The 14,187-nt window shown below is 40.3% G+C and overlaps 1 protein-coding gene across 1 annotated transcript in view; it reads left to right on the top strand.

The window, feature by feature from the left end:
• The first annotated feature begins 360 nt into the window (after positions 1-360).
• The window catches only part of MSL2 (MSL complex subunit 2), a 29,056-nt gene continuing 15,229 nt past the window's right edge, over positions 361-14,187 (top strand). The window contains exon 1 of the mRNA XM_058189425.1: positions 361-1,344. Coding sequence (XP_058045408.1) covers positions 1,200-1,344 — 145 coding nt within the window. The 5' untranslated portion in view covers positions 361-1,199. The remainder of the gene's footprint in view (positions 1,345-14,187) is intronic.

Raw genomic sequence — 14,187 nt, 5'->3', positions numbered from 1 at the left:
ACTGGCCAAGTGTGATTGGACACAAATGAAAACAGAATAACATATCTTTTCAGATTGTATTGCATTTGTTCTTGTAACTTAGTTTATTCTTTTTATCTTAAGCCACTTTGGACACATACCAGCATTTCCAGACAAAATGTAACCTGTTTTTATTCTCACTTGTCTATGCAGTGACATTGAAGTTATGAAGAGTATAGGTTTGGGTGTTGTACAGTGATCTAGTATTCATTCTTTTGAAGACTGATAATCAGATTAATAGAATAGTTCCTGGGATCAACACAGGAATGCATGAATTTCTCCATACTGAGAGGCAAGGACACTCTGTCCATGTTCAAAGAGGTATTATCATGCACTCAAACCTTCCATCCTTAATAATCAAGATACAGACTGAAGCCGTAGTTCTGGATATCAGACAAGAACCAGCCTTTTGAGGCTTTTTTGCTAGAGCGAATCGGAGAACGAGGCTGCCTCTCTTTATTTTTCCGAATAGCGGAGCAAAGCTCAGCGGAGGCCCCGAGAGGGCGCAACCCAGGGCGGAACCCCACCCCGCTTGCTCTCTCGGCGGCCGTAGTGTTCAAGAAGACGCGAAGGGGGTGGGTGCGATGAGGTAGAGAATGGCCGCGCATGCGCAGTACCGAATCTAAGCGGCCGCGGTGATGGCTGCGCAGTGACGGTTGGATCTAACGGTTGCTATTGGCATTGGAGCTGGGCGTGTGGTGGATGGCTCTTGCGCGGAGGGCGGCTAAGACGGACAAAGCCGTTAGCTCTGCGGAAGAGGCGCAGGAAATCCGTGGTAATATGAACGCGCTGAAACTCTAGGCGGAGCAGCCTCCCCCGCCCCTACCAGAGCCGGGCCCAGGCCGTCTCCCTGCGCCGGGCTCGCGGATCCTGCCACCGCCCCCCTGATGCGGGGCCTCCCCTCCGCCTGAGGCGCCCGGGGAGGGCGAGGGAGCAAGGCCGCCATGGCCGGCCGCCTGGAGTGATCCGCGGAGAGCCGCCGCTGGTAGCAAGGAAGAGCTGCGGCGGTGGCACTGGCGGGGGCGGTGGGGGAGCAGGCAAGTGGAGAAAAGCAGGCCCGGCCCTGGCTGTGACGGCGCGTCGATGCGGGGCTAGGAGCGCAGCCGCCCCTCGGCTTGCCCTGCCTGGGCGCGGAGCCGCGCTTTCTTCTCTGCCCGGAGCCGTTGGCCTCAGCGTCTGCGATGAACCCGGTGAATGCTACAGCCTTGTACATCTCCGCCAGTCGCCTGGTACTCAGCTACGGCCCCGGGGAAGATCCGCAGTGCCTGGCCGAGATCGGCAAGCTGCTGCCCTACTTCCGGCAGTCGCTCTCCTGCTGCGCGTGCGGTGAGTGAGGCGCTTTCTATTGTTCTGGGCCGCGGGCGAGCCGGCACCCTCCTTCGCCCTCCTTCCCTCCCTCCCTCCTTGTCTCCGTCAGTCCGTCCGTCTAGCTTGCTCTCGCCTCCCCTGTTACACCCACTGAAATGGGCAGGGAGCAATGCCGCCGCGCCGCCTTTTCGGGCAAACCTCGCCAGCCGAGAGGCGCATGCCCTCCGGTCTTCTTCCTCTGGAGAGTTTTGAAAGTTGCCTTCTCTTTTGTCGGCTTTTACAAACTGCTTCGCGACTGAACTTGTTTGCCCTTTTGAGAAGATTTTGTAAATGGAAACTGGCCTGGATTTTCACGATGCGATAAAACAAAACTACATTCTTAACGAAAGCCCGTGTACTTATAGTGTGTTTCGTGTTAATAGGTAAAAATAGGTTAATGGAATAAATTGTGATTAAGTTACCTATGGATATATATGCGTGGATAAATCTATTACCTACAAGCCAAGCAATATTCCAGCAACAATTTAACATCCTTCGTTATGGTTGATTTCTGAAATCATTCGGAGTAGCTAACCTTTTCATAAACCTTCAAAATTGCTGTTCTACAAGACAACTTAGGTTAATGCATTTTTTGATGCAGCCTTCCTTGCATTTATAATACCTCAAAAATTTTAAGTGCATATTTTTACTTAATTGCAAATAAATGTTGTATGTGACTTCTATGTATTACGTTAAATCAAGAATATGAAGTAGAACAACAAATTAAGAGCAGTATATTCTGAAAATTATTTCAACTTTGTAAGACAATTTGCACTGATTTTAAGGGCAGTTATCTGACTTCAAAGAATGGTGTAAACGGGTGAATGGTACTTAATTTTATTATATTGAAAGGTGTTTAATATTTTGTATGATTATATTTTGGCTTTGTTGTTTTTTTTCTGTAAACTGCCCAGATTAACTAAGACATTCCTATATAAATTCATTAAATAAATATTTATAATGATTTGAAATTATAGTATGAGATTTTGTTCATAGTAAAAGTTTTAATTTATTTAAAATGGAGATTATTTGCACTATGACTAAAACTATTTATGTAAACTTATTAATTTCAAGTTTGTGCTGCCAGTATCGCAACTTTATGAAGAGTCTGTGATAATATCAGTGCCATTGTGTGTTTTTCCTGCATATAATTTCTTTTTTGCCTTCATTGTTTCTAAGGCTAAGCCATGTGTACAGCTTCATAAATTTTGTGAAATATATGTGAATCCACACTGTCTCCCCCAGCCCATATAATATTTTAGATGTCACAAGATTTTGTGCCTGTTTTTAACATAATTCAAGAATTAAAACATGGTCAGTCATATCTGTATATGAGAATCAGTTTGGCATGTTGGTTAAAATCTGGGAGACTGAATTCTAGTGCCTCCTTAAGCACAAATTCATCTGGATGGGTCAGTCTTTCTGTCTCTTGAGTTTTAGGAAGAAAGCAGTGGCAAACTATATCCAAAAATGTTTCTAAGAGAACTGCAGGGATTTTTCCAGCAAGTCACCAGGAGTTAAGACTAACTTGAAGGCATTTCTGTGTTTCCTTTATTTGTTGCTTTAAGCTTGGAATCCCCATGATTGGGCAGTAAATAAATCTTAGTTATAATAATATAAAATTGTACACACTACATGTTACTTTTAAGGAATTTTATGTAAGTGAATAGAATAATGATTGGACATAATACATAGTGTAAAAAAGAATAAGGTCACCCCAGTATATTGATGCACTCTGCTTATTTTAGTACTTAGTTAAAAAAAAAACTTACACAGACATTTTGGAGTATTGAGACTGTTATAAAAATTGTAGACATCTGCTGAATCAATTTGCAGAATATAAACATTACATTCTACTGAACAGTGAAACATTGTAACATTTTCTTCAATTAATGTTAATATGTCATTTTGTGTCATGGCTATTGCATTTTAAAATTAGCAATACTTGAATTAATTATTGAAGTAAAATACAAAATAGCTTGCTTTTATGTTGAATTCAAAGTGCTGGCAATGACTGCTGAAGCGCTACACTGTAAAAGGATAGATTATTTGAGAGACCACTTCTCCCCTCTTACATCTACTTATCCCATCAGGGCTGGAAGAAGAGCCTTTACTACTGCAGCACCTATGGCTTGAAACATCATTGCCCCTCCCCCATAGGTTGTATGGGTAGTCCTCAACTTACAACCATTCATTTAATGATCATTCAATGTTACAATGGCATTTAAAAAAAATAATTTATGAATGTTTTTCACACTTGCAATCATTGTAACATCCCCGTGATCACATAATCCAGATTCAGATGCTTGGCAACTGACTCAAATTTAGGATGGTTGCAGTGTTCCAGGATCATGTGATCACATTTTGCGACCTTCTGACAATCAACGTCCATGGGGAAGCCAGGTTTTTGTTTTTTTTATTTACATTTATATCCCGCCCTTCTCCGAAGACTCAGGGCGGCTTACAGTGTGTAAGGCAATAGTCTCATTCTATTTGTAATAACTGTGCGTTACTGTGTTTCCCCAAAAATAAGACCCTGCCTTATATTTTTTTGAACCCTGAAACAAGCACTTGGCCATATTGCCATGCGCTCAAAAGCCCGATTGGGCTTATTATCAGGGGATGTCTTATTTTGGGGGAAACATGGTACTAACTTAATGGCAGTGATTCACTTAACAATTCTTTTTGTTTTTGAGGTTGGTTTGTGGATCAATGTATTCTGCAAACCTGAACAGTTATTTTAACTCTTTTTTTAAAAAACACAGTTGATATACCACCGTAGCTGTGGCAGGTGTTTCTATTCATAGAATATCCTTGAACCTTAAAAAGATGTGATAGTAAAAGGGCAAGAAAAGTCTTGTATTGTAAAGGTAGCTTTTAGGTTAAAAGCTAAACCTCGTCGCGAGCTTAAAACACACTTATTTATCTGCGCGGGACTGGATTAGATTTTAAAGTTATGGGTTTTAAGGGGTTTTTATTATTTATACTATTTTAAATTTGGGCAATAGAATAAGTTTTTTAATTGTTGTTTTTTAATTTGTATTTATATGTATTTTAACTGCCTGTGAACCGCCCTGAGTCCTTAGGGAGATAGGGCGGTATACAAATTTGAAAAATAAATAAATAAATAAATAAAATAGGTTAGCAAGCTAACCAAAATCCAAATGTGCTTTTTTTCATATTTCCTGACATTCTTTTTTTATAACCTTATATAGGAAGCAGATTTTAGAAGGCAGCACCTGTCATTCTGGAGCCAAACTCTTAGTGTCTTTTTAGAACAATCTTTATTTGCCTATAATTTCATGCTTGTGTGTTAGCCCATCTAAACTTCAATTCGAGGTCATGAATTTTCTGACCAATACTGTATTCAGCCTGATCTACAACCCATAAAGTCAGTAGAATTCAGTGCTTAGGCTAAATTATTTGCAGTGATGGTTAGAGTCTTCTATTGTATGATTCCTGGAAAAAAGATGTAAAAGCTGTATCGCATACTACTGTTGGAAGAAATATACATCTGGTTCAGTTCCAAGCTGGGAAAAAACACTGGAAACATGGAGGCTGATTGGAAAGATGGTTTAATGATGAAGCAGAACCACATGGATTCTGGTGCAGCTGACCACATGGAATTAAGAGTGGGAGGTATTTATACCTTTTCTTGGGCTTTGAACTTGAGCTTCCTATTCAAGAACATGTATTCTATTGGCTGTTGTCAGACTCCCAGGGTGCCATGTACAAATCCTAGGAGTTTGTCTTAGCTAAGTTTGGTTGAAGTTTAGGCTGAAGCAATGAAGGGGCTTGTTGGACAATTCCTGTTGTGGCTGAGGGCTAACCCTACCTTTGTTCAGACCTTGCTGCAGGGTATTTGCTTATGAATAGAGCTACCTATCTCTTTATCTCTTAAGTGCTGACATCTGCTGTGGCCTATTAAGAAAGATGGGGCTATTAAGAGTGAGCCTGTTTCCTGCCTTTAAAAAAACATGTTTCTCCATTTCTCATCCAGGCAAATATAATATTCTGGCTTTTTTAATATTTCCTAAAATATTTCATTCTTTTAGGAGAAGGGTAGTTGCTAGTTTTCTACATTACTTTTACAATAAAAGTTGTTTTTTTAAAATTTCTGTAAGTATAACTGCTTTAGCTCAGTTTAGATATTGAATTTTATATTCTTGACAAGCTGAGGCATTTCTAGGGAGTTAATTGTGTTAAACACAGTAGCATTTAGTTTCATGAGTAGGATTGGTTAGTGTTAATGACCCAAAACATTGTTATTTTGTCAGCTTATACTAAAGTCTGTCTATGTTGTTTATGTCTACTTGCTTCTGCACTCGAGCTCTTCTTCTTCCCCAATCATTTTGCTCCCAACAATTGAGGGCAGATATCTTAATAAAAATAAGAGAAAAAATATAAAGTAAATATTGCTTAAATTCATGCATTAGCAAATATTCTTGACACTTTTAAATGATATTTTACACCTTGCCTTAGAATCTGTACAAATTGTGGTTTTAGTAGCTTCTTTAGGAAAAGTATTTTGCAAAATGTGTTTGTTTCAGGGAGAAGGGATTTTTTTAAATACCGAGTATTTAAAATAGTAAATACTGAGTAAATACTGAGTATTTTTTTAAATACTGAGATTGTTTAGTTTAAACAGGGAAGATTGTAATATTTTAATATTCTAGTTGTGATAAAATTTTATAACCCAAAAAGAAGCTTTCCTGTGGCACCATCATTCTTCCTATTCTTTTGACCTCCCACCTGATAGTAAACAAAGAAGGTGTAAGTCATATAGTAACATTATGGTTTCAAGTATTGAATATATTATTCCTGCTACTGATTTTACCTCAGAAGTTCTGCTATTTTCAGTTGGTTTTATATATTATATGTTCATTCTATCAAATATCCAAAGAATTGTGGATAATGAGTATATGGGAATGCATGTTCATGTTCCTTGTCCAATTCTTGACAATACTTATACAACAACTGAATTAAATGAGAAAAAATGTTGCAATACTATTGATTCTGACTAATACAGGATTTAGACTAAAGTTTGCACTTTGATTTGGACTAGTGGTTACTGTGGCTTACATGTGTGTTGTCATTTCTTGTTTTTTATGGTTTTTATGCTGGTGTTAACTATTAGCCACTGAGAATTCTGAATTTGAGATGTACAGTCTTCGAATTGAAATAAATCAAGAAGCAAATAATTATATTTTGTTTGAGCAGAATCTGTGGGGGAAAAGACCAATACCAGCTGTATGGGCGGCTAATTACTGAGGCCAGGTTAGTTATGCCATTCTCAGTTTATTTTGAGGAAATAAAACTACCATTCTACTTATATTGCTGCACCTCAGTTTTGTAAAAGATCAAAGGAAGAAGCTACTCTGATAGTGCTAGTGGGACTTCTTTATACTAACTTGTGCATATGCAACCCTTATTTAGTTGACTATTACTGTTGAGAGATGTAGTTGTTCAGGCTAATGTTCTTCATAGAATGGAATTAGGGATAGGATAGGATAGGATAGGATAGGATAGGATAGGATAGGATAGGATAGGATAGGATAGGATTCTTTATTGGCCAAGTGTGATTGAACACACAAGGAATTTGTCTTTGGTGCATATGCTCTCAGTATACATAAAGAAAAAATAAAATATATTGTCCAGAATCATAAGATATAACACTTAGTGATAGTCATAGGATACTAATAAGCAATCAAATCATACTAGGAAACAATAAAAACAATATAAATTGTAAAGATACAAGCAACATGGATATAGCCATAAGTGGGAAGAGATAGGTACTAGTAAGAATGAGACAAAGAATAATAGGGTTGTGAAGGAAAATGAGAGCAAGGAGAGCTGCACAAGTAGTCCTTGAATTACAGTCCTGAGGATTAGATTAGATAAGGATTAGATGAGAATCATGGTGGTAATTTGAGTCATGTGACTGATTTTACAGCATTTTTTGCAGCACAAACCCGTTTGCAGTGGGTGTTTTTTGCCAGAAATTGGAAATAAATATTTATTTATTTATTTATTTATTTATTTATTTATTTGATTTTTATACCGCCCTTCTCCCGAAGGACTCAGGGCGGTGTACAGGCAAGATAAAACAATACAATATACAGATTAAAATACCATTTAAAAAAACTTATTTAAATTAGCCTAACATTAAAAAATTTCCATACTAAAAACCCCGTTTAAAAATTGATAAAAGATAAAATTCAAGACAGCCCCGCGCAAATAAAAAGATGCGTCTTCAGTTCGCGACGGAATGTCTGAAGGTCAGGTATTTGGCGTAAACCCGGGGGAAGTTCGTTCCAGAGTGTGGAGCCCCCACAGAGAAGGACCTTCCTGGGGCCGCCAGCCGACATTGCTTGGCGGACGGCACCTGAGAAGTCCTCTCTGTGAGAGCGCACGGGTCGGTGGGAGGCATGTGGTAACAGCAGGCGGTCCCGTAAGTACCCAGGCCCTAAGCCATGGAGCGCTTTAAAGGTCGTAACCAACACCTTAAAGCGCACTCGAAAGGCCACAGGCAGCCAGTGCAGTCTGCGCAGGAGCGGTGTTATATGGGAGCTACGCGAGCTCCTCTATCACCCGCGCAGCTGCATTCTGGACTAACTGAAGCCTCCGAGTGCACTTCAAGGGGAGCCCCATGTAGAGAGCATTACAATAATCCAGGCGAGAGGTAACGAGCGCATGAGTGACCGTGCACAAGGCATCCCGATCAAGGAAGGGGCGCAACTGCCGAACCAGGCGAACCTGGTGGAAGGCCCCCCTGGAGACAGCCGTCAAATGATCTTCAAACGACAGCCGTTCATCCAGGAGGACACCTAAGTTGCGCACCCTATCCTTTGGGGCCAGTAACTCGCCTCCAACAGTCAGCCGCGGCTGCAGCTGACTGAATCGGGGTGCCGGCATCCACAGCCACTCCGTCTTGGAGGGATTAAGCTTGAGCCTGTTTCTCCCCATCCAGACCCGTACGGCTTCCACGCATCGGGACAGCACTTCAACAGCTTCATTGGGGTGGCCTGGGGTGGAAAAGTACAGCTGGGTGTCATCAGCGTACAGCTGGTATCTCACCCCAAAGCCACTGATGATCTCACCCAACGGCTTCATATAGATGTTGAACAGAAGGGGCGAGAGAATCGACCCCTGCGGCACCCCACAAAAATACTGATTTCTGGTGAAAAAATTAAATCAGTCATGTGCCCACAGGATGCAAACGACCATAAATGCAGTCCAGTTGCCAAGTACCCAAAATGCAATCATGTGACGAATTCAGAACTTAGAATCCAGGTCATAAGTACATTTTTGAGGTACATTTCAAACGGTCACTAAACCAGTTGTTAAGCAAGGACTAATATGCCTACTTAATGAGCATAAATGAGCATTTATGCTCATAAATGAAAGGTGGAATATAATGTAAATCTAATAAATTACTCATTTATAAATAGATAACAGATAAATAATCTATTTAATGAATATGTAATGATTGAGTAAAGGAGATATTGATGTGCTTTTCTAAACATTTATTTTTATTAATAATATACATTCATTTTTAATAACAGTTTACACTGAACAAAAACTAAAAAGAGACGCTGTTACGCTGCAAGTTATCAAACCAAAAAGCTCATAAAGTGCTAATCCTTTGGTACCTAAGATGCATGGAAATTTGGAGGCAGTTGGTGCTTAACCTTTATGAACTCAAGAATAACATTTGTGAAATGTCCAAATTGAGTTGTAAAACAGCAATGTTATTAATCAAAATTCAAATTTGTATAGCTGCCAATCTAAAGCAATTCTGGGCATTGTATATCAACTAAATAAACAACAGATATTAAATAATAAAAATAGAAATCTACATTAAAAATAAATATTATAAAAACGAATATAAAAATCCTGGACAGAGAAATGTTAAGAATGGCCACCTCAACAATCCAGCCATCTAGGCATATCTCCAATTTTCTGGAAGCCCCAGGCCTGATAACATAACCAGGTCTTAAGGGACTTCTGAAACGCCGAAAGGGATGGAGCTAATCTGATTTCAGCGGGAAGCAACAGTTGCTTATGTCCTCCTCTTAATGAATCTAAAAACCAATACAAATATTTTTATTCTGTATCAGGTGAATTTTTAACTTCAGAGCACAGCCTTAAGAAAAATGTCCTTAGTAACACTTCTATGTAATGAGAAAGGGAGAGAACATTAACAAATATAATGTATTCTTAGTGTTACATTGTTTTCAATATCAATTAAAAACTATAGCTCAAATATGTATTGAACAATTCATAATAATAAATCTGATAAAAAACTAATTTATGAAATTAAGAACATACCCATACAGTAAATATAGCTTCAAATTAAAAGATTTTTTTTATTTTTTTATTTAAAATTTAAGGAAGAAGAATTGGAAGATGTGTATAGTTCTGCTGCTCTGTGAACAATGCACTTGTTTTTGTGTCTTATTTATTCCACATAATAGTGTATCTTCAGGAAGGTTGCCTGTATAGAAAAATACTGTTTTTCGAAAAGGAGTATTTGGAATCTGGAAAAAATAAAATTTCTCCAGATTATATGTTCATTAGTATGTGACTTGTTAATTAAAAAGAGATACAAGAATTTCACTTACAGCAAAACTTGCTTTAACAAATAGTCATAATAAATTAAGAAATTAAATATTTTAAGAACAGATGGAATTGTGCTCCTACCATCTTTTACTGAGAACATATTTTATTTCAGGATTTTCTGTTCTTATGAATTTCATATGCAGGGCATGGTGATAGTAAGTCCAGTACTTCATTCTTTAGCATCCAGGCATCATAGTTGTCAATAAATAATATATTGTATAGCCACTGATTTTCCTTTTCCTCTATGCTTATCTTTTAATTGAGGTTTTTGTGAAAGACTGTGATTCCATCGCATAATATGTTTATTTCTATGGGTCATTCAGTATAGCCCTGTTATAGGTGCACATTTGACATTATTTTTATGATATCTTTGATAGACTGTCTGTAGCAGGGGTGTCAAACTCAAGGTCCAGGGGCCCACGGGGTGCTTAGATCTGGCCCACAAGGCCACCCTGAAAACAGCAAAGAATCAGCCTGTGGTGCCTGTGCCAGCAAAAATGGAGCTCGGTGGGCTGCGGGCGGCCCATCCGAACTCCGTTTTCACTGGCAGAGCATTGCAGGAAGCTGTTGTAGCCAAAAATGGAGGTCGGGAGCCCATTTTTCTGGCAGAGCGCTCAGGCCACCACAGGCACACCAAACACAAATGAGGTCGAGCTGGCCATGTCCATCCTGGCCCCTACGAGGTCAAACACAACCCTGATGTGGCCCTCAGTGAGATCAAGTTTGATACTGCTGTTTTATAGAGAATCTGAGATAATAGCTATCCTCCTTTATTTCTTTAGAAAACTGTTGTACATGCTGTGTTTGTGCAAATTTCATCAGTTAAGTGTCTTTTAACTTACATTGCATTTTCCCTCTGATACACTCATTGTTATTGTGCAGCTTTCAGCTACCTAGTATGTTACATAGGTGCCTAGGGGATTTGTTTAGTGAGAGAAAGAAACTTAAAAAAAAAACACCTTTCTAGCATTTGTCTAGCAATTACAGTAATATGGCATGGATGGAGAACAAATTCAGTGCTTTCGAATGGCCAAATCCAATTCCAGACCTATGTTCCATAGAAATTTGTAGCAAGAAGAAACAGTTTATGCTAGAAAACCATCAAATGTTACTGAACTGAAACAGTTTAATAATAATAGAGAAATAGGGAAGAATTCCTACACACCAATGGAAAAATAGATTATCCATTACATGAAATGTGTAATTGCAATCACTGCAGATAAAGGTGGCACACTCTTTTAGTAAATCCAAGGGAATAAATTATCTTTTCACAGTAGCATCACTAGGACATTGTTGTTCACTGAGTCTTCCTTTATCAGAGGATCCACATGAAGCACTGATAATGTTCAGTCGCAATATGCAAGAATTTAGAACAAGCAAAGGGAGCCAACGGTTTTTCACAGAAGTGTAAACTAAACATGAGCTTACATGAATCTACCCATACATTTTTAATGGTATGATACAGAAGTGGTTTGCATTTTCTTCATCCCAGTCTGGTCTGTATATGTCACCTTTACACATAGTTCCCCCTCTACTACTGTGTGCTACAGCTAGTCCATGGTTAACTGTAATAATTGGGACTGGAATTTCCACCACAAAGCCATGCAGTCATAAAGCATGCTGTCATGTAACCGCATTATTTAGTATTGGCAAACATAGCAGTCACTGTTGCCATCATTAACCGAATCTCACTGATTGTTAGGCAAGGACTAACCTCAATCCAAGCCATTCATTAATGCAGTAACAATAACAGTAACAGAGTTGGAAGGGACCTTGGAGGCTTATTTTTTAATGGATTGGATAAAGCTTATTTCTGTTAGAATTTACGTATTTACTTGAGGTTTCCCTATGTGTGGATCTTACTGGAAATCACTATGTTAGTTGCATTTAGTGGTTATGTATTTATAGTAAATTAGGATGAAATAAATTACTCAGATATTATAAGTGCTTTATGTATGTACCTAGCTCTATGTACAAGTATTAAGGATGCAGCTGAGAACTGAACTACTCCCTTATATTCTGCACATACTAATGTCTACTCTCAGTTTGCTTATTTTTGGAAATTTCTCTCATGTAATATTTTCATTTTCATCAGTTTTATTTTGTGCCTTATCTATCCATAACACAAGTAGCATTTTCTGCTATAACCTCCGAGGAAGTATTTAAACATTTTGGCTTGCAAGTATTAATTTGCATTTGTATGTGTATTCAAAGACATATTTTAAGGCAAATTGGGAATTTAACTCAAACACAATAGTTCTTGTTATCTGTAAAATATATTAAAGCTTTTCTCTAAGCTTTTCTCTAAGATCTAACTAAATGTTGTATTTACCTGAGATTTCCCTATGGACAATCAGAAGACCTCTTACCAATAGTCATTAAAAATTGTGGATAGAACATGTTTACTTTCCAAGTGAATCTACTGACTATTGCCTTCTGAGTGGGGTCAATGAAACATTTTCTCTGTATGGCAAGATGACAATAATTTATTCCCCGTCCATATTTTTAGCATTGGGGAGTCTCTGTGTCAAGAATGGGCATAGATAATGGCTCATTATCATAGTTCCCATCACCAATCTCTTTCCACTTATGACTGTATGACTGTAACTTGTTGCTGGCAATCCTTATGATTTATATTGATATTTATTTATTTATTTATTTATTTATTTATTAATCATATTTATATACCGCCCTATCTCCCGAAGGACTCAGGGCGGTTCACAGGCATTTAAAAACATATAAATATAAATACAGAATAAAAACAATTAAGAAACTTATTTTAAAGCCCGTTAATTAAAATATACAAATAAAACCCAATTAAAACCCATGAATTTAAAACCTAGCTCAGTCCTGCACAATTAAATAAGTATGTTTTAAGCCCGCGGCGGAAGGTCCGAAGGTCCGGAAGCTGGCGGAGTCCGGGGGGAAGTTCGTTCCAAAGGGTGGGAGCCCCACAGAAGGCCCTTGCCCTGGGCGCCGCCAGACGACATTGCCTCGCTGACGGCACCCTGAGGAGACCCTCTCTGTGAGAGCGCACGGGTCGGTGAGAGGTATTCGGTAGCAGTAGGCGGTCCCGTAAGTAACCCGGCCCAATGCCATGGAGCGCTTTAAAGGTGGTCACCAAGACCTTGAAGCACACCGGAAGGCCACAGGTAGCCAGTGCAGTCTCGCAGGATGGGTGTTATCACGGGAGCCACGAGGCTCCATCTATCACCCGCGCAGCCGCGTTCTGGACTAACTGCAGCCTCCGGATGCCCTTCAAGGGAGCCCCATGTGAGAGCATTGCAGTAATCCAGGCGAGCGTCACGAGTGCGTGGTGACCGTGCATAGGGCATCCCGGTCCAGAAAGGCGCAACTGGCGTACCAGGCGAACCTGGTAGAACGCTCTCCTGGAGCGGCCGTCAAATGGTCTTCTAGAGACAGCCGTTCATCCAGGAGGGCGCCTAAGTTGCGGACCCTTTCCATCGGGGCCAATGACTCGCCACCGATGGTCAGCCGCGGATTAAGCTGACTGTACCGGGATGCGGCATCCACAACCACTCTGTCTTGGCGGGATTGAGCTTGAGCCTGTTTCTCCCCATCCAGACCCGTCGGCCTCCAGACACGGGACAGCACTTGATAACCGTTGGGGTGGTCCGGTGTAGAAAATACAGCTGGGTGTCATCCGCATACAGCTGATACTTCACACGAAACCACTGATGATCTCACCCAGCGGCTTCATGTAGATGTTAAACAGGAGGCGAGAGAATCGACCCTGCGGCACCCACAAGTGAGGCGCCTCGGGTGACCTCTGCCCCCTGTCAACACCGACTGCGACCGGTCGGAGAGATAGGAGGAGAACCACCGATAAACGGTGCCTCCCACTCCCAATCCCTCCAACCGGCGCAGCAGGATACCATGGTCGATGGTATCGAAAGCCGCTGAGAGGTCTAATAGGACCAGGGCAGAGGAGCAACCCCTATCCCTGGCCCTCCAGAGATCATCCACCAGCGACCAAAGCCGTCTCCGTGCTGTAACCGGGCGGAAACCGGACTGGAACGGGTCTAGATAGACAGTTTCATCCAGGTGCAAGGAAACTGATATGCCACCATACTCTCTACAACCTTCGCCGCAGCGAAGGTTGGAGACAGACGATAGTTACCTAAAACAGCCGGGTCCAGGGCGGCTTCTTAAGGAGGGGCCTCACCACCGCCTCTTTCA

The sequence above is a fragment of the Ahaetulla prasina genome, chromosome 6 (assembly GCF_028640845.1).
Source record: "Ahaetulla prasina isolate Xishuangbanna chromosome 6, ASM2864084v1, whole genome shotgun sequence".
NCBI classification, from domain to species: Eukaryota; Metazoa; Chordata; class Lepidosauria; order Squamata; family Colubridae; genus Ahaetulla; species Ahaetulla prasina.
Note: the sequence above shows the minus strand (reverse complement) of the source record. Positions and strands in the feature narration are given on the sequence as shown.